Source organism: Cajanus cajan, chromosome 5 (genome assembly GCF_000230855.2).
Source record: "Cajanus cajan strain Asha chromosome 5, NIPB_CcT2T_4, whole genome shotgun sequence".
Lineage (NCBI taxonomy): Eukaryota > Viridiplantae > Streptophyta > Magnoliopsida > Fabales > Fabaceae > Cajanus > Cajanus cajan.
In genome coordinates this window covers 10,686,567-10,706,848 of record NC_138521.1, presented here as the reverse complement: position 1 = coordinate 10,706,848, position 20,282 = coordinate 10,686,567, and the positions used below count along the sequence as shown (strand labels likewise).

At 34.3% G+C, this 20,282-nt stretch overlaps 1 protein-coding gene and 1 pseudogene across 5 annotated transcripts; both read right to left on the bottom strand.

Moving 5' to 3' along the window:
• Window positions 1–2,362: 2,362 nt before the first annotated feature.
• Window positions 2,363–19,554, bottom strand: LOC109807684 (elongation factor P (EF-P) family protein). 5 transcript variants are annotated; one of them, XM_020370260.3, is made up of 11 exons: window positions 19,139–19,554; window positions 19,036–19,066; window positions 18,900–18,913; window positions 18,757–18,807; window positions 10,441–10,510; window positions 7,773–7,842; window positions 7,594–7,661; window positions 5,845–5,950; window positions 4,274–4,313; window positions 4,058–4,125; window positions 2,363–2,675 (listed from the first exon to the last, which is right to left on the bottom strand). In XM_020370260.3, the coding sequence occupies exons 1-11, from the start codon at window positions 19,346–19,348 to the stop codon at window positions 2,663–2,665; spliced, it is 741 nt and encodes a 246-aa protein (XP_020225849.1). In that variant the 5' UTR covers window positions 19,349–19,554; the 3' UTR covers window positions 2,363–2,662. The 5 variants fall into 5 exon arrangements, with proteins under 5 accessions (XP_020225849.1, XP_082931042.1, XP_082931041.1 ...); XM_083074916.1 differs by lacking the exons at window positions 18,757–18,807; window positions 18,900–18,913; window positions 19,036–19,066; window positions 19,139–19,554 and adding an exon at window positions 11,386–12,172; XM_083074915.1 differs by lacking the exons at window positions 2,363–2,675; window positions 4,058–4,125; window positions 4,274–4,313; ... (2 more) ...; window positions 7,773–7,842; window positions 10,441–10,510 and adding an exon at window positions 14,999–16,098 and having other exon boundaries at window positions 19,139–19,157.
• Window positions 12,325–13,205, bottom strand: LOC109807686 (uncharacterized; annotated as a pseudogene).
• Window positions 19,555–20,282: the final 728 nt, after the last annotated feature.

Genomic DNA, 20,282 nt, shown 5'->3' with positions numbered 1-20,282 from the left:
TTAAATATTTAATATTTAAAAATTTAATATTTTATAATATTTAATAATTTAAAAAATTATTGATATTTTTTATATCGATTTTTAAAAAGAAAAGAAGGAGATAGAAGAAAAAGAGGGGGGGGGGGGGTGGGGAGAGAAAAAAAAAAGTTAAAGGGAAGAAGAAAAATAATTAAGGAGACAAAAAAAAAAGGGAAGAGAGAGAGGAGAGAAAGAGAGTAACTAGAGTGGAAAAGATAGGAGATAGAGACACAAAATAAAAAATAAGAGATAAGGAGAAAATATAAAGATAAAAGATATATAAATGAGAAAAAAAAACTATGAATAATTTAAATTATTGTTATTCTTTTTGAAAATTTTTGAAATTCTATATTTTTAAATAATTTTACAAATATTTGAATGTTAAATTCTTTGTAAAATCTTTATATAGAAAAAACATTTCACTTTAAAATACTTAAAAAAATTGAATTATTTTATTAAAATTTTTCATCTAAAGATGAAAAACCATAACTCTTAATCATATAATTTCTATTAAAACAAATATATTTTTCAATGATTAAAAATATATTTAAATCTAAATTTTAATTATATATAATAAATATTTAAGATATATAACGTCATAATAAAATATTAATTAAATTATATAACCAATGCTTCAAACTTGATACAAAAGCAGATAAGAGAGAACAACACTAAACTCCAACAACGAGCCATAACTCCCTTCCCTCTAAATCCTTGAGTTCTAATCCTCTAATCTTTAATTCTAAATCATTTTCTCTCTATGTCTCATAATAAATATTATGTTAAAATAAAAAAATCTCAAAAATAAATATCATATTAATTTTTTAATATAATACTAATTACCTCTTTTCTATTTATAATCCTAATACTATTCTTCAAAATTAATTATTGTGTAACATTATTTCTAAGATAAAAGATTAATCTTAAAATTTATTTTATAAAATTAATGTTATCTTTCATCTAATTATTATTTTTTCTTGAGTTATGGAAAATAACATAATACCATACTTATTATAAATCAGAAGAAGTTTTCTTACATCTCACTCCTATCCTAATCCCAAAGCCCCCAAGAAAACCCTGAAACCCATGACCCGTAAAACCTCACATCATAAACCTTAAACCCTATAATTCAAACTCTCCAAACACAAACCCTATAATTCAAACTCTCCAAACACTTAAGTCTGTCAAACATCATGGTATATTATGTAGATTAAGAAAAAAGAGAGAAAGAATTTTGAAGAGAATTGATGAAATTTCTTATTACAGAAAAACAGAGAAAGAAAATTACAAAAGTCACAAAACAAAAATACAAGATTAACTATTTATAAAAGAAAAAACAATGATAACAGCTAACTAATTATAATTACTCACAAACTAATTGAGAAAGACAAAAATTAACAGTAAACTTTTGTGCACATTATATTCCGTAACAAAGTCCAAAACACCTTAAAGGCATAAACCCAAAAACTTTAAAACACACAAACTTATAACCGTCTTATAAGTAGACCAGTTCATCGATTAGAACGAAAATCCATTCACCTAACTAATTCAAATAAAAACCTTGAAAAACGGTTAAAAAAAAAACCAATAAATAACATGTTTTCAGCGAGTCAACTATTTTGAAACATTATTTTAACTATTTTCTTAAAAAAATAAATCAACCTGAAATATTATTTTCTTTACTATTCAAAATATAATTTTAATAAATACTATATATATATATTATTAAAAACTAAATTAAACTATTATAATACCCTTAATTCCAACATTTGTATATAATTTATATATCAACATCGTATACAATTTGCACTTTTTTTTATTATAAACTTATGATATTATGTTTTATTTAATAGAAATGTATATGTGTGTGCATCATTATTATTATAATATTAATGTTGTTTCAACCACAATTAATTGAAATTCAACCATTAAACCTTAAATAAATCATCTATAATCCTTAAACCTTACTTCTCTCATTTTTGAATATTAACAAAAATAACATGTGTTTATTAATCTTAAATATATGCAAATTTTAATGAAATTTATTATATTTAACACTCATCTTCAAAATATCCTTTCATTTAATCAATGTTACATTTCTAATGATCCCTATTATTCTTAATATCAAAATTTAAGAAAGAGTAGTTTAAAAAAGTAAGTTATATTTTAAATGAATTTCGTGTAATTAACACTTTCTTTGTTAGCAAGAATACATCCTAAGACCGAGTATTGCGGCACCTTGAGTATATATTTTTTGTCATTTTACCGGATATTCAATTTTCATTTTGTTATTATCCACGACTAAGAACATTTATTTCTCAACCCAATATTTTGCTCCCTCATATACTTTCACCAATGGATGAATTCAATGGAATTCATAACTGTCCAAATGATTTTTTATCATCTACAATCTCAACAATCAATATTGTTTTGCCTTTTTTTTTTCTTTGTGCATAATAAACTAAACCAACGGAAAAACAATACTTATCCTTGGTACATTCAAACCGAATGCTACAGAAAAGGTATCAATTAAATAATCAAAACAGGCTTGTTAAAGAGAGAGGGAGAGAGACCTATGAGGCAAAATAAAAAGGTCACTTGTCGTGTGAAATCCATATCTGCTCAAATCTTGGCTGAAGTCACACTATCCTTTGGCCCTGAAAATGAAGAGATATCTCACAATTTTTATTGGCAACATAAGCTATATGATACAACTTTTATTGACAATACCAAACTATATAATATAACTTTTATTAGAAACTTTAAGCAATATGGAGAATTTTATTTCACTTTTTTCTTTTCATTTAACCAATGGAGAATGTATAATTTGGTTTGTGAATATTTCGTCTCCACATCTAATAAAGTTCATGTTAAAAGAACTAATTTATTGTGTAGATGACTGTTTTAGAAAACAAATTATATATTCACACAATTTTAAGGTACAAAACATTTCACTCTCTATAACGAAATTGTATATAGACTCAATCATATATTAGATAAATATTTTTTTTTATACATTAAAAGAAAATTCAAGCTCACAATATGGACACCGAACAGAACCAAAAAAAGAAAGGAAGAAACACAGCACTTAAAAGCAAGGAATTTGATACCGAAGGGAGATGATGACCTTGCAGAATTTTTTTATTACCAGTAAACCCACCAAAAGTCAACCATCAATCATTCATATATTTGTATGATAATAGTGAATTCATGTTTAAATTAATAGAGCAAAAATTTGAAAATTAAATTAGGTATTTACTTTATATTAAAACAAATATTGATCAAATAAAACTATGAATATTTCTTTTTTGAACTTCATTAAATATTTAAATTAATATATTAGGTTTTTTCCAATCTAACGATATTTTTTGAAAGAAATAAATTCTCAAGTTAAATAATAAAAAATAATAATTATATAAATGCATGATGAATGTTTAAAAATAAAACATTCCTAAAACAATTAATATAATTTTTTACTACAATACAATGATCATTAGTCTTATTTTTAGAAACTTAAATGGCAAAATATTTAAAGAGTATTTATTTAATTTAACTTTGAATATTTAATTAATAATATACAAGAGAATATATTTAATTTTCTGTGCAATACATGGATGATCTATTAATAATTTTAAAATTTTATTTCTTTAATTTATTTTAATCAAATAATAAAATAAAATATTTATTTTTCATTATTAATCAATATAAATTTGGTCTATATTTGGTCCAAGCTAACTTAAAAATGATGGTAATCGTTTCAAGTAGAACCACAGTTAAAAAAATCTAGCTACCTAAAGAATGTCATTCACTATACAGGATATAACTTTTATTGGAGAAAGAAAGAGATGTATCATATAGGAATAGGAATGGAGTAGAAATGGGAGATAAAATAACGGCCTTAAGGAAGAGAAAAAAAAAAAAAAAAAAAAAGAGGTAACAAAAATCAAGCTCATTAATAGAAGGGATATGATGCTGATCAATACAGGAAGTATCATTAATTTTAGCATCAAAGTGCTTTGAATTAGATTACACAGCTAACCTTTCTATGTAGGAGTCATCCTCTGTATTAACAACTATGGCATCACCAGCTACGATGTGCGGCGGAACCTGGAAGCAGTAGATCAGAATCAGACAATTGCATGAAATGATAATTAGATTTTCAAGGACAGTTGCACATGTGAATATCTTTTTGTCAATTATTTACACTATTAAATAAGTGCAGTATGAAAAAGAAAGAATCATTAGACAGACTTACTTCAACTGTAAGGCCATTGTCCAGTACTACCTTTTTATTCCTTAAATCAAGAAAGAAAAAAAGATCAGGAAAATAATTTAAATTTAACAGACCAAATGATGCAAATTCTAGAGAAGTTTTGTCCACTTAGAAGTTAACTTCCACAATTGATATTTTCAATAATGTCGGATTCAAATTACTGATACAGAAGCAGAAAAGTAATCAGCAACATCCCACAAATTGAGAACTAAACATTCCGAAATATATTACTGGTGTATGACTTAGAATGTAATTTATAACTAGTTATTATACTGATTGTCATTTAAATGGACCAAGAAAGCAAACACTTCGGGGCTAATCTAATCAAATATTTTGGATGACCAAGAGGTCACGGGTTCAAGTCCTGGAAACAGCCTCTCCGCTTGCGGGGGTAAGGCTGCGTACATCTACCCTCCCCAGACCCCACTAGGTGGGAGCCTCGTGCACTGGGCCGCCCTTTTTAAAACAACCTTCTGTTTGGACAGAATTAATAAGTAACACAAATGATTTGATACAAATTGAAGATCTCACACTACTCTTTCCTGTGACGTGTGTTATGTAACTACTCGGGCATTATAACAGTGAGAAACTTATTCTCTCTTTGAAGTACTACCTTTTCATATTTTCTCTCTCTTTCCTCACCTCTATATCTCTTCTCCCTGCTCTCTCCCTTCTCTTCTCTCTCTTTTTCCCCTCTCCCCCTCCTATCTATTTTTTCTCTCTCATCTCACTCTTTTTCTCCTTTCTTTTCTTTCCTCTTTCCCCTTCTCCTTTATCTCTGAGTTATTCAATATTTAAAATATAATATATATATATATAGAGATATAGATATAGATATTGATGAAAATTAAATTACCCTATCCAAACTAAAAAGCTAAGGAATTTGAATTGATTTATCCAAACAAAATATTTAATAAATAAAAGAAGTTTCAAAGGTAATTCAAATTTCAAGAATTCCAAATTTTTCTGAAATTTTAAAATTTTTCATCCAAACACATCCTAATGATATTTTGAGATATTTACAAATTCTAACAAGGATCTAACTGGTTGGTGTTTTAGGGTACATAGAACAGAACCTCCAAAACAAGGTTAAAGATTAGAAACTTATACAACATATTCAAGTCAGAAGAAAAAAAATATGATAAAAAAATGTCTCAATAGGAAGATAAAATGAAGAAAATGTCAGAAATTTGTATGGTTCCTTAGTCATTACAAGTTGCAGAATGCAGCTTGAACTAATCTTATTAAGAGTATACTTGAATACAAGTTAGAAGCACTTTTGAAAGTTTCTCAATTGAATACAAAGAGTATTTTCCAATAGAAAAGCTTTCAAAAACGCTTTTAAACTTGTATCCAAACAAGTTCTAAGTAGAAGATAAGCCCAAAAAAATAGGCGAAATATTTGAACCAATATGAGAGCAGTTTGTAAGATAATATGCTAGTATATTTCATCAGAAAATGTTCCAAGACACACAAAAGCAAAATAAAAAAAAAGCGGGAAGGTGCAACATCAAGTATACTCTTTAAATATAATAATGGATAATAACACATACCTCGGAGTGGCTGCAACAGCTTCCTTGACAATACATGTTACACGTTTTGGAACAGATGCAGATAAAGGTTTGTCATCATAAAATTGTACCTTAACTTTCATTTCATCTGCCAACCAACCAGAAGAATGAAAACTAGTTAGTAATAGAAGGCAAGATTGAACCAAGTCATACTTATATCCATGAAAATAAAAATTGATCCTTGATAACTACCACAGAAGAGATTTTATTAGAGAGAACAAAGGAGAAAATACAACGACAAAGGAGAATAACATCCTTCTAAATGTAACACAAAGCAAGAAGGGAAAAGGAGGGGAGGAAGGAAGAGATTTGAAGGCACAAGAAAGTAGAAAACAAACTTTTCCCATAAATGTAGAGCAACTAATAGGTTATTAGGCTGTTCACAAAAAGTAAACAGGAGAAGGAAAAAAGGGAAGGGGCAGTTAAAGAGATGGACCTGGTAATCAAAGCCCACAAGTATACGATAGAAGAAAGAAGCTTGATCAGAAAAAGAGTCACATTGTGAGGAGAGAGAGAGGGAAAAGCAATAGAAAGTACACCTGGAATGAGAAGAGTGAAGGAAGGCGAGTTTGTTACTGATTGAAAAGAATAGACTTGAAGAGATGGAATGGTAGTGAATAACTAAGAATTACAGTTGATTGGGTAGCCTTTTGGTTCGGTTGGGGAATTTTTTGCTGTTTGTGATTATCTATATATTTTCCATACTGTATTTCTGTTTCATTCATTTAAGGAGCTGAGTTCTGCTAGAGAAATTTCCATTATTCAATCATTCAAAAATTCAATCTTAACAGCAACAAAGAAAGGCTACAATTGCAAGTTTTTCCAATAAAATATGTAAACAAACCACAGGTGATTGGAAAATGAGGGAAATACGACAAGTAGTTGAGTCTTGAGCTAAGCCTTGACTAAACCTTAGAAATGCCATGATGATTTTCAAACCTCCTAGCTACTATTCCACTACAATAATTCTTGCCAAGAAGAATGCCCATGTTGTGGCAATTCCACCTCGAAGGGTAATGTGTTACTCCTAATGCACATCCTTGTACAATACTCAAGGTTCTAGGTTGAGTAGCAGGAGCAACTTTTAATTTATTATGAACCCACACAATCGATTCAATAAGTTTTTACCAATAACCACACCTACTGAATAGAAACATTAAACTAAATGCCCAATGCACCATATAAGTACAGCAGAGAACAGGGGATAAAATAAGAATAAAACTAACCATAGTGATCAAGCATGGAATTAAGACACTACATTGACTAGAGCAAACTTTAAATGTCACGCATCATGGTAGCATCAAGATAACAAAAGCCATAGATTTTATACTTGATAGTTACAAAGATATAGAAAGACAGCACTGAACACTAACATAAGCAAACGGTTGTCTAAGACTCTTAAGTTAATGAGAAAGTCAACAATTGGAAACGCAAAATTCAGGGAAACACTTAGGTACCAGTCATGACATTCATTATATCAAATAGTGGATTTGATATCTAAAAAAAAAGTGGAATTGGCAATAATTAATAAAAAAAATTATCAGCATTAATGACAAAATCAGAAAATAATTGTTGGCACTTGGCACACTGGTAGGTTATTGAAACAAGGATGCTATCTTAGTATCTTTAGAGTATGGGCACTAAGCACATTTGAAAAGCTCTAAATGTTCCATATAAATTGACAGAAAAAGAGCAGTGGTCATGGACTGAATAGTGTCAGTTTTTATCCACCTCGTAGATATAAACAATCCTTGTTGAACAAGTCCTTGGAAACTTCAATTTGATCCAATGTATCAGGGCTGACCACAATTACAAAGAGAAACAACATTAATAACTTTGCTAACCAAATTTTTTTTGCCCCCAACAGCATAGAATAACAGCAAAATAGGGTGAAAGATGTAAGAACTCACTCCATCAATACTACAGTTCCATCATGATCCATGCACATAAACATGAAAGTCTTCTCCTGAACATAAACCCCTGGCAACAATTTGTCATTTATAAGCACATGAAAAGATTACAATACAAGTCAATCATCAGCAGGTTTGAAGCGCCCTAGCAACACACTAATTGAAAAAAAAAAAAAATTGTCTCACATCTTTTTCCTTCAAAGATATAAACCGTTGTGTTCAAACAAATTATCAGATCTGAGAACAAACACTATAAGAGACCTCAAAAGAGTCTAGATTTATTCCTTATAATTGGTTAATAGTTACCATAATTAGGAGTTTATTATGTACAGATTTATCTCTGATTTGGCTTCCCTGTTTTTTTAATTACTTTAGTTTCCCTACTACTGTAATTACATACTGATAAAGTACTACTTGAGGAGGAGACCAAGGAAGAGGAAGATGTAAATGCTAGGCTAAGAGGACTCATTACTAAGGATGGGAATAAGTTAAGCCTTAAACAAGGATCTATGACCTAGCCTCTTTAAAGTCTGCCTTGACCTGAATTGTTTAATAAAAAGATCAAGTTTAGACTTTTAAAAAAGTCTATTTATATAAAAAGGTCAAAGTTAGACTTATAAAAAAGTCTATTTATATAAAAAGGTCAAACTTAGATTTATAAAAAAGTCTATTAAGCCTGATAGATCAACCTATTTATTTATATAATATAATAAAAAATTAAAGTATATATATATATATTATTAAAAATATAAATAAATAAATAAATTTATAAAACAAAAATAAATTATGAATATTTAAAATATTTTTTTATAATTATTTTTTTTTCATTATAGGTTTATAAGCTTATAACCTGTGCATGAATGTATATCAATATACATGATTACACATGAATTGTTCCTTCAATAAAAAATAATTCAATTTTTCTCCTATATTTCTTTTAAAATTTAAATTTTAATAACATTGAGTAAATTATATTTTAAAAATAATTTTGTTGATTTTTAAGAATTAAGTTTATTAACTTAATTAACATTAATAATTTAAATAGGTTTTTAAATAGACTAATAGGTAAAGTCGGTCTTTAAAAAGGTCAGATTAGGCCTATAAAAAAAAGGTTTATGATAGATAATAGGTCAAACTTATGCTTTAATTTTGCAGAACAAGCTCAGCCTATATATTCAAAGTCTGAGCTACTCTCATCCTTACTCATCACAAATGCATGGAAAGCTTCCTCAAGGACTAAATCAAGCAAGGAAAACAATGCCTACATGGGAGGGAAGGCCAAGGATCATTCTGAAGCTTATTCCAGCAAGTGAGATATACAATTTCTCCAAGTGGGAGATAAAGATGACAAACAAGCATGAGAGATGGGAAAAAAAAAAACGAAAGAACACTTTTGTATTGATTTACCAAATCACAAAGAATAAAGGAGAGAATCATCCTCCCAAGAGCTTCCCTTCAACAGAAGTTTCCCACCTCTAAAACCAACCCGCTCCTCCTTTTACAAACTAACAAATCTGCATGCCTCTCTTCTACCCCTTCGAAAATTAAAGCTAATTCCCTACTCCTGAGTCCTGACAAGTGCCCAACAATCCACCTACATAAATATTCTAAGTACTCTCTGGATCCCTGTTAGTTAGAATACAAGATTGGTGGGTTCCCCCCAAATCCTAGGTAGAAATCTAAGTTAAACAACATTGGTGGGCCCTTTAGATACTTGAGAACCCCTTTTACAACAGTCAAGCGAGAATCAAGGGAAGAAGCCATCAATTGGCAAACTTTGTTCACTAAGAACTTAAGAAGCTGATTTCTGACCTAGAAACAGAGGCATATTGCCACACCCCAAAATAGGCCTGTAAAGTGTTGGATCAGTAAATGTATCAGAATCATGTTTGACTAATTTGGAACTAGAGACTGTTGGAGATGATATAGCTTTGGCATCAGGCATCCCAACACATCATCAATTTTGGATTATCACTCATGGCAGAAAGCAATAAGATATATACAAATTGGGAAGGCAGATTACATGTGGTGTGGCCAACAATGACAAAATACAACTGCATGGCCAGGAAAATCAATCATTACATTTGGGGAAGATAGATACACTATGAGGTTGATTCAAAAACTTGCTTTGATGCCATGCACATAGTTAGAGAAGGAGAGAGTTGTTTCATAACATTCACCATGCAAGAACAAGATCATCATTAGGCTCCCTGTGTGGCCATTATTACCAGTAATTCAGGCATGCTATAAATTAGTACACGTGTAAAACTTGTATGGGATCATAGTTCAAACCATAATTTATAACAAATACATAAATTTATCATAACACATTTTATCCACTTCTATCATGGACTACATTGTATCTGGGATCTTTGGACCTCGTATCTCTAGGATGTAATTTACTTTTGGTGTCTCTCTCCCTATTCCCATGAATCTCTTTCTTTGACTAACTATTTTAAAACAAAATGCATACATGGATTGTTCTTCATTAAATTGATTTGCAATATAAAAATAGACAATCCTGGCCATTACAAAAAGTTAACAAGAATGGAATCAGGATTCAGGATTAACAACTAAATCAACAATCTTTGCATAATACACAAAAAATATATAATGGTTATATTACTCAGAAATTTGCAATTGACATGTTACATATACAAGGACCTACTTTCAATATCCTCATCAGTACCCATTCTTTGTGTTACCTTGTTTCCCTGGCCAATGTCACGAAGTTCCACCTATTATCAAAAACTACAAGTTTTGGTTAGGAATGTAGTTTAAAGTAAGAGTTCACAAGTTACAAAATACAACTATATATGATAAAAATAGCACAAAAAAGAAAGTAGTTGGGAAAACCAAGTAAAATAAGATTTTCTTTAATCATGGTTATTTCCCTGACAAAAATTGACAGACATGTGTCATCATCCAAACCAGCTAATAAGTTTCTAAACAAAACCAATAAGAAATAGCATGTTAGGATATAAAATCACAGCCTAAATCACCACTCTCTTAGGAAAACAACATTACTTAATAAAATCTATAGTGGATAGTGGATACATGCCATATGTGTTTTAACACACTATTAGTTGTTGTAGTAAGTTAAGCAAATCTATATGTAATAATGTAACAAACTGGTTGAGAAACAGTTGCATTTTTAGTTGATGTAACTGTCTGCCAACTCAATAGTCTCTATATAAATTGTAAAGCTAAAAGCAAGTATAGATAACATAATAATTAGATTATCAAACACATTCTGTTTTTCTCTACTCCTTGATCTCTCTCAATCACTTTCTTTTATATTCCTTCATAATCTTAACTTGTAACAAAATCAAACAATACGACTCTTTGAGATTCTGTATAGTAATGTGAAAAATACTAATTTATCAGTTAGTAGTCGATCCAAATACTTCAATGTGGTTGCTTCTAGGGAAAACTACTCAAATAATCTATACCGGATATAGATAAGACTAAAGTACAATGCGCAGTTTACAAGAGCCTAAATCACATACCAAGATTATTGGATCCTAATGGGCTTGATTGTGGGCCTGAATCCATTAAGGTTAGTATAAATAAGTGTAATCAGCTACTGATAAAGGTACGTTTTCATAATTACCAGTTTGATTAGCATTGATATCTCTGAGACCGAGGACTGACTTAAGCATTGGAGTGCTTTTTGCAGATACCCCTCTCTTTCCCTAGGATACATCATGGAAGACGAAGACCCAGCAGGAGTAGCAAAATTACCAGAGTACCCTCGTGCAGGTACATTTTGGCGCCCATCGTGGGGCCCGATTTTGAAGGCCCGCATTGTTTATCTCTTTTGCAGGAAGAAGAGTTTGTAGAAGATGGTTACAACCACTTGGTCCAACCCGAATAGGGCTCGGGGCCGATTTCTATGGAGGATAAAATTGATCTCTTAGATGCTGTGAATATGCTTCGTGAAGAAATAACAGCTGTCAAGCAAGTTCGGGAAAAAGACGCTCAGGAGCTTGAAGCACTCAGATCGAGCTTCAAAAAATAACTCAAGACCTCGACCGAGGACACACTCGGTTGAGCGTGAAAGGCAACTCAAGACCTCGGCCGAGGACACACTCGGTCGAGCGCGTAAAACAAATCAAGACCTTGGCCGAGGACACACTCGGTCGAGCGTGAAAAACAACTCAAGACGTCAGCCGAGGACACACTCGGTGGAGCGTGAAAGGCAACTCAAGACCTCGGTCGAGGACACACTCGGTCGAGCGCATAAAACAACTCAAGACCTCGGTCGAGGACATACTCGGTCGAGCGTGAAAATAATTCAAGACCTCGGCCGAGGACACACTCGGTCGAGCGTGTAAAACAAATTGTTAGAATAGTGGATTAAGCCTAACTCAACCCTACAAAACCGGCTTGTAAGGTGAGGGTTGCTTTCCACTTATATACTATTCAATTGCCTAATCTCTAGTCGATGTGGGACTTGGGTTTTTCCCAATACACCCCGTCACGTCCAGCACTATTGGGCTTGGTACGTGGATAATGGTGGGTGGCCCTTTTTAATGATCTAGGATTGGCAGGACTTGGGTTTTTCCCAATACACCCCCTCATGCCTATGAGACATGCATCAATGGTGGGTGGCCCATTTTTAAAGTGGATCTAAATGGCTCTGATACCATGTTAGAATAGTGGATTAAGCCTAACTCAACCCTACAAAACCGGCTTGATTTTCTCCCTAGCCCTTCTCTCTTCCTCTTTCTCTGCTTTTCTCAAGGCCAACACCCGTTTCCTTTCATTCTCTTCTTCAATCCTCTTTGCTTCCAGCAACTCCTTGCCAATACGAATTCTCTCCTTTTCTCTTTCTCTTTCCGTTCTCTTTTCTTCCTCCTCTTTCTTCTTGCGAGCTCTCTCCCTTAGTTCCTGTTGTTTGGCCTTCAGTTCATCTGGGGTAAGAGAAGGTTTAGCAACCTCAATTTTGGTATTGGCAGGCACCAACCAACTTACAGCAGCCTCAAGGCCAGCATTACCTGAGTAATGAAGCGCCCGTGTTGCCCTTGCAGTTGAAAATCCCATGGCTTCAAGTTCCTCAAGCAGCTTTTTATCCACTTCAGGAACAACCATTTCTTCATTCTGGTCAGTAGACGCAGCAGCGGAAGGGTTTTCCGACGAAGAAGTCGCATCGACCTTAGGAGCCTCCAAACTAATCGGCTTCACCGCCTCGGAAGTCCTATCGACAAATTCAGTGTGGCCGGTTCTCTTGGTGTGCAAATCGCTCTCGGTTTTGGATCAGCAGGGTTTGGAGCAAGCGGTGCAAACGAGGTTGAGAACGGGTTCGGTGGATTCAGAGAAGTTGGAGTGGGAAGTGAGTTCGGCGTGCTCTTGGGCTTCTTCTACGGTCCTCAACAGAGCCCCACAGTCTCCGCACTTGAGAGAAACGCCCGCCATTGATGCAAATGCAAATGCAATGCGCTGCGATTTTCACCGAAGCGGATTATTTATATTTTGACCAATCTGCACCTGTGAGTCACCACTGCTCGCTTTCTCCGGGTACAAATCAAGACCTCGGTCGAGCTCAAGACCTCGGCCAAGGACACGCTCGGTCGAGCGCGTGAAAGACAACTCAAGACCTCGGCCAAGGACACACTCGGTCGAGCGCGTAAAACAAATCAAGACCTCGGCCGAGGACACACTCGGTCGAGCGTGAAAAACAACTCAAGACGTCGACCGAGGACACACTCGATCGAGCACGTAAAACAAATCAAGACCTCAGCTGAGGACACACTCGGTCGAGCGTGAAAAACAACTCAAGACCTCGGCCGAGGACACACTCGGTCGAGCGTGAAAAAGTAACTCAAGACCTCAGCCGAGGACACACTCAGTCCAGCGTGAAAAACACAACTCAAGACCTCGGCCGAGGACACACTCGGTCGAGCGTGAAAAACAAATCAAGACCTCGGCCGAGGACACACTCGGTCGAGCGTGAAAAACAACTCAAGACCTCGGCCGAGGACACACTCGGTCAAGCGTGAAAAACAAATGAAGAACTCGGCCAAGGACACACTCGGTCGAGCGTGAAAAACAATTGAAGAACTCGGCCGAGGACATACTCGGTCGAGCGTGAAAAAGAAACTCAAGACCTCAGCCGAGGACACACTTGATCGAGCGTGTAAAACAAATCAAAACCTCGGCCGAGGACACACTCGATCGAGCGTGTAAAACAAATGAAGAACTCAGCCGAGGACAAACTCGGCCGAGGACACACTCGGTCGAGCGTGAAAAAGTAACTCAAGACCTCGGTCGAGGATACACTCGATCGAGCGTGTAAAACAAATCAAAACCTCGGCCGAGGACACACTCGATCGAGCGTGTAAAACAAAAAAACCTCGGGCAAGGACGTGAAGAACAATTCAAGTCATCGATCGAGTGAGGAAAAAATGACTCGAGACTCTCAATCGATGACACACAGTCGAACGAGTAAATAGAAAACCCCTCGGCCTAAGGCCTTTATCTTGAAAAGACCTCTTGGCCAATTAGCTTGAAAAACCCCTCGGCCTATTTATCACAAATACACATCGACTTCAAATACTCAATCAACTTTCAAAGTTATTATACTATGACATTTCGGTTAATAACCTTTGAATAAAACCTTTCGAATATGTTAAAGACCCTTCGGCCAGGAAAATTTCTAAAAACCACAGCATGAGAACCGCGTGTAACTTTTAAGGTCCTCAGCCAATTAAAGAATGAAAACCGTTTTATATATAGTAGTCCTCGGTCAAAGGGGTTAAAAGGAATCAAAAATTAAGAAAACTATTTTGGTCCTCGGCCAATCGAAAGTTATATATATATTGGCCCTCGGCCAAATAATTGAAACATAAAGCTGTACGTATAAAAGATTCCTTGGTGAAAAAGTTTTGAAAGCCAAAGTTTTTTATATATATATATATATATATATATAGTAGTCCTCGGCCAAGTATGATTGAAAATCGTTTTATGCCCTCGGTCAAAGGAGTCAAAAATTAAATTTTACATATCAAATGGCTTGCAGGAATAATTAGCAATTCTTGACCAAAAATTTGTCAATCGAATATTTTGATAACAAACTCAAACCAAGAACAAGCTTAATCGTTATTAAAGAATTATTAACCAGTAAGTATTCTTGGCAATGTGGTAAATATCCCATTAATTATTCCCAATAATACATAGTCAAAACCACGAGGTCAAAACGGGATAAAATGAGTAAGAAGAGCATAAGAAATGTCAAAACTTGATGTTCATTCATAACACTGACGGATTACATAAAAGTCAAAGGTCATAGAAAGGCAAAAAATAAACAAACATCAAGAAGTAAGGATTTAAGCATCAGGATCAATATCGGCTGGAGCAACATTGTCCTCGGCAACTAGTGAAGAGGGAGGAGGAGTATTGGCATCTTCAGTAGTAGCCTCATCAGGAATATCGTTCAAATCCATGAAGTTTCCCTTGTAAAAATCTTTTCCAAGGTCAAATTGAAAGTCCGAGGGAACATCAAGGAAACGAATGGCCTGTCGAACGGCATGATTAAAGCCCTCTTCATGTTCATTGTAAATCCTTTCCTCGACAACATTTTTGTAGGACGCATAATCAGAAATAGCTTTGTTTCTTTGAGCAGTCACTTCTTCAAGTTGTCCCTCGAGCTCCCCCACCACTTTGGCCTTCGAAGCTTCGGCCTCACCTAACTTCTCTTGAAGATTGCTTACCAAGCCATGCAGTTTCGTGCGCTCGACCTTAAGCTTGTCAAGTTCAGCAGAAAGCTCTTCATTTTTGCTGAGGGCCGAAGCAAGGGCAACTTCCGAATTCTTCAAACTAGTACGAAGCTTATCCGTCTCAGTGATTGGTTCCATGAAGAGAGTTTGAGCTATTGCCATAGAACGACCCATCAACTCACACAAGAGAGACCACTTTGTCAACGAGTTCTCTTGAGATAAAAAGTTACGACCTTCCGGGGAAATAAACCTTTGGCCGAAGACTTCACGTGTGTTGATTGTTGGATTCAAAAAACTACTCGAAGTCAATGCAGGGGGCAAGGTACAAGGACCAATGAGGGAGGGGGTCAAATGCTTTTGTTTCTTAGCTCTCATTCCAGCCTCGGCCTCGGTTTCCATGCGTTCGGTGGTTCTATGCTTAGGGCCCTTGCCCTTGTCTTTTGAAGGCTTCTTCTTCTCAACCCGAGGAGGAATTACATCCACCAAAGGCTCAGCAGGGGGAACTCCAAGTGAAGGAGTAGCAGTAACAGTAGCGGCCTCGGCCTTAGCACGTTCCTTTCGGACTTGGCGGAAAGAAGGGACGTTAGCACCAAAAGAAGCCATAATACCTATGAAAAAGAGAAATTAAAATCAAATTCACGATCGCGAAACATGAGCAAGAGAATAGTATATACCTTCAAGGTCTCGAATGGGATTGGGAGACTTAAGCAAATCTATAAGTCGTCGACATGAGAGGTCACGAGGAAGACTTTCCAAAAATGAGAAGTCAGAAAGTTCCCCGGGTGTAAGGAAGGAATGAGGAAGAATATCATATCGGAGGGGAGTCCGAGTCCAGTAAAAAGGAAACAAAGGAGTATTATGATTATCAAAAAAGTAAGATTGACCACTCGGATGTATACACACCTTAAAAAAACCCACTTTGAACTTTTTATAAGAAGAGGTGAAAGGTTTCAAGAGTCTCCGAGAAGGAACTCGGGCTAAAGAGACCCACTTAACCTGTTCGGCCGGACGACAGTAATAATGAAAAAGAAACAAACTAGATGTCGCTTTCACATGGGTAAACTTGCACAAACTCCAAAAGGCTTGCATGGATGCCCAACTATTTGGATGCAATTGAGTAGGTGCTACATTTAGGATTCGGAGAATACTGGTGAAGAAAGGATGGAAAGGAAGAACAATGTCGAGGTCACGAAAAAGACAATCATACATGTAAAAGAATTGCTTCGGTTTGCTATACGATTGACAGGCAAATATATAATCTGGAGTAGAAGAGGCATCGGTTTTACAAGTCATAGCATAAATAGGGTACGATTCGTCCCTAGAAGGGAAGGAGGATATTTCTACAATGCTTACGAAGTTCTCTAAAAGTCTAGGGTCACAAAACCTAGAATTGTATGTAGCTACCTCAGGATGAACCCATTCAAATCCCGGTACCACTTTAGACTTACTATCATAAAGAGGATCTATATCTCCATCCTCCTCCTCGGCAGAGAAGATACCTTCAACATGATTTAAGCTTTTGGAGGAAGATGAAGAGCCCATACATGAGTGGCGAAGAGAATCATTATTCTCAAATGAAGACAAATTAGAGAAAGGAGAAGAAAAACTAGAAGTAGAAAAAGAACTCATTACCTAGAGAAGCAAAGAAGACTTCGGGTAAGACAAAGCATAAGAAACCAAGAACAACTAGGAGGGGAGTCTTCGGCCTCGGATAGTAAAATTTTCAACAGCGGAGCAAATGACATAAACGAGCATTTATAGCTGCAAGGTGAAAAACCTTTCCGTAAATAATAATAAAAAACGCCTCGGTGAAGAGGCTTTGTTTTTTTCTTTGTAGAAAATCATCACTCTCAAAGCCGAAGAGACATTTCATCCCTGGCACAAACGTTACTAACACGTAACAATTAATTCAAAGAGACTTCTCGGTTGTTTTCGTACACGCTATTACGGATGAATGAAAAGAAAGCATCACGCTTTTGTTGGTTACGTGCGGGGTGAAAAACCATTGGAAATGATTGAGGAAACATTTACCAGTACCGTCAACCACCTTTTTGGGATAAAGCAAAGGGAATAAGACAAAATTGGGGCGTAACAAATATTGATGAACCTTATATAATCACACATCCAGGTGCTTTGCTTTGGATTTTCATATCTTTTAAACATCCCGCAATTTCCTTTCCCCTCTCGGACTACTTAACACTTATATTTTAAGCTTTCTTCGATTATTAATAATAATAAATAATTTTAATAATCTTGAAAGACTGGGGGCATGTATACCGGATATAGATAAGACTAAAGTACAATGCGCAGTTTACAAGAGCCTAAATCACATACCAAGATTATTGGATCCTAATGGGCTTGATTGTGGGCCTGAATCCATTAAGGTTAGTATAAATAAGTGTAATCAGCTACTGATAAAGGTACGTTTTCATAATTACCAGTTTGATTAGCATTGATATCTCTGAGACCGAGGACTGACTTAAGCATTGGAGTGCCTTTTGCAGGTACCCCTCTCTTTCCCTAGGATACATCATGGAAGACGAAGATCCAGCAGGAGTAGCAAAATTACCGGAGTACCCTCGTGCAGGTACACAATCCAAGTGAGTTTATACATAGAAAACAACTTTGTATACATCTCTAACATTTTAGTATGTCATATATGGTTTTATTATGGAGTTACTAGTTACTTCAATGTGGTTGCTTCTAAGGAAAACTATGACCATATAAGTAAACTGTTATTGTCTCTATATACAATTAGTTGTTTTCTATTCACTTTGTTCACCACCTTTCTGATAAGTAGAGAGAAATAAGAAAGTTATCAGAATTATTGATAAATGTTTTCCTCTGTCAAGGAGATGTTCAGTATAAAACCAAGGCATACTATGTTGCACAACAATGAGCTGGTCTTAAAGAGAGTGCAGAAGATGTGCAAAAACAATTAGACATAAACAATGACCAAAAAGCCTTCCCATTCACTGCCTTTAGAAATGGATACAATCGCAATTCCTTCAAAAGACAAACTACATGATAGCACTCACTATACTAATTCTCTTTCCCTTACTTAGGTTAAGACTGTTGTATAAGTTACATCTATGTACATAATACAATATTCCATTTCATAAACTAATTGAGGAAAAAGTAAATCAAGACAAGCAAATTGATATAATAATAATAATAATAATAATAATAATAATAATAATATGGAACAGGTGTGTGTTTAGGGAGGGTCAATATGAGAAAAGAAAGAAAAAAATCTTAGAATAAACCTTGATTGTGGCTTTTCCTCTTCCTTCATGAGAGTGATCTACTTTAAGAACCTGATGAGGTTTACATCAGGAAAGAAAGTGTTGGATAACAAGATTTAATGGATACTATTTGACGATAAATTGGTGGAATGATTAGTAAATACCTCGTAAATGCGCCCTGGAAGCAAACATGTCCAGCACAATAAGAATGCAAAGTGAATTTGTTAGGAAGCACACTATAACTACACATGCCGAATTGAATCATGGGAGTAAAATTCAATAACTCAAACGCAAAGCAACCTTGTTTTCCAATGATATTTCCGACTCTAATCTGCACCGCAACAAACACATTAAGAAAAATCTTTAAAAAAATTCGATCAAAAACAAGTTAGAAGATGCATACATCAGAACCAGATACTTTGATTCCCCGACATTGAGAAGCAGACCATGGAGAGGTGAACAAGTTGGTAGCGGTAGAGGAAGCAGAAGGTGGCGATGGTAGTGAGTTCAAATTCAATGGTGAGGGAGAACATGCATAAGAAGAATATAAATGTTTGAAAAGAGACTTGGTGTTGGAATTGGAAAACCTAAGCCTCAACCACACAGCTTGCATCCTCTCACTTTTCTTTGCTCAATTCTGATTTCGGAACAACCTCAAACCCTTCGCATTAACTAGGTTTCAACTCACAAATCTTTGTATCTTTATATATAGAGAGAGGGAAAAAAAAAAAAAAAACAGTTCTCACTAAGGCGCTTTGACAACAGAATCATGATATACCAAAAATGATAAATGAACTCTCAACTCTCAACTTTTTTGTTGTTGGAGGTTTTGGTCTAGAAATATGTCACATTATTATTAATTTTTAATTAATAAAGAGGTATAATCCGTTTTTATCGAATTTACTTCTAAAAAAAATAAAAATAAAAATAAAAATAAAAAAAAGTATTTTCTCCGTTTTTTATTCAAAGTCGTTTAAGATTTTGCACGGGACTTAAGAAAATGATTGAAATTTTAGTTTTCAAAAATATTTATTACTTACTTTCTTATTCTACCATCTATTTTTTTATAGTATTTCATTAGAAACATATTATTCTTTTAAATGCAACATTAACTTCACATAAGTGGTTAGAGAAAAAATAGGTAGACATTAGAAATAAATATACATAATGTTCAGTAAACATACATTAATTATGAAGGATAAAAATGAAAAAAAAAATTAATAAGTCATTGATTTTAGTAAAATAACAATAAAAAATAACAAATTTTGAAAAAATGACTATGAATAAAAAACGGAAGGAGTAATTATCTCGTAACAATTTCATGTCCGAAAATGGACTAGTCGTTGGTTAAAGAAAACTAAGAGTCAAAAAATCAACTAACCTTATTTGATTCTTTCTCAGCATCTGTGATCCATTTGCAAGTGTTTGTTTCTACAGTAGTTTTATAAGAATGAATTTTGAATACTATTAAAAATAGAATGGAACATGATCAAATTCAATTTATGTCTATTAACATGAGGGTATAAAATCGTTTGTTAGACTTTCAT

What these genes read in the sequence shown, in the direction of transcription:
- LOC109807684 (XM_083074913.1), bottom strand. Translation starts at nt 17,119, where the DNA reads ATGAGTTCTTTTTCTACTTCTAGTTTTTCTTCTCCTTTCTCTAATTTG. An exon ending in TCCCATTCGAGACCTTGAAG is followed by an intron (nt 16,099 to 16,164) that starts GTATATACTATT and finishes TCTTTTTCATAG; the next exon opens with GTATTATGGCTTCTTTTGGT.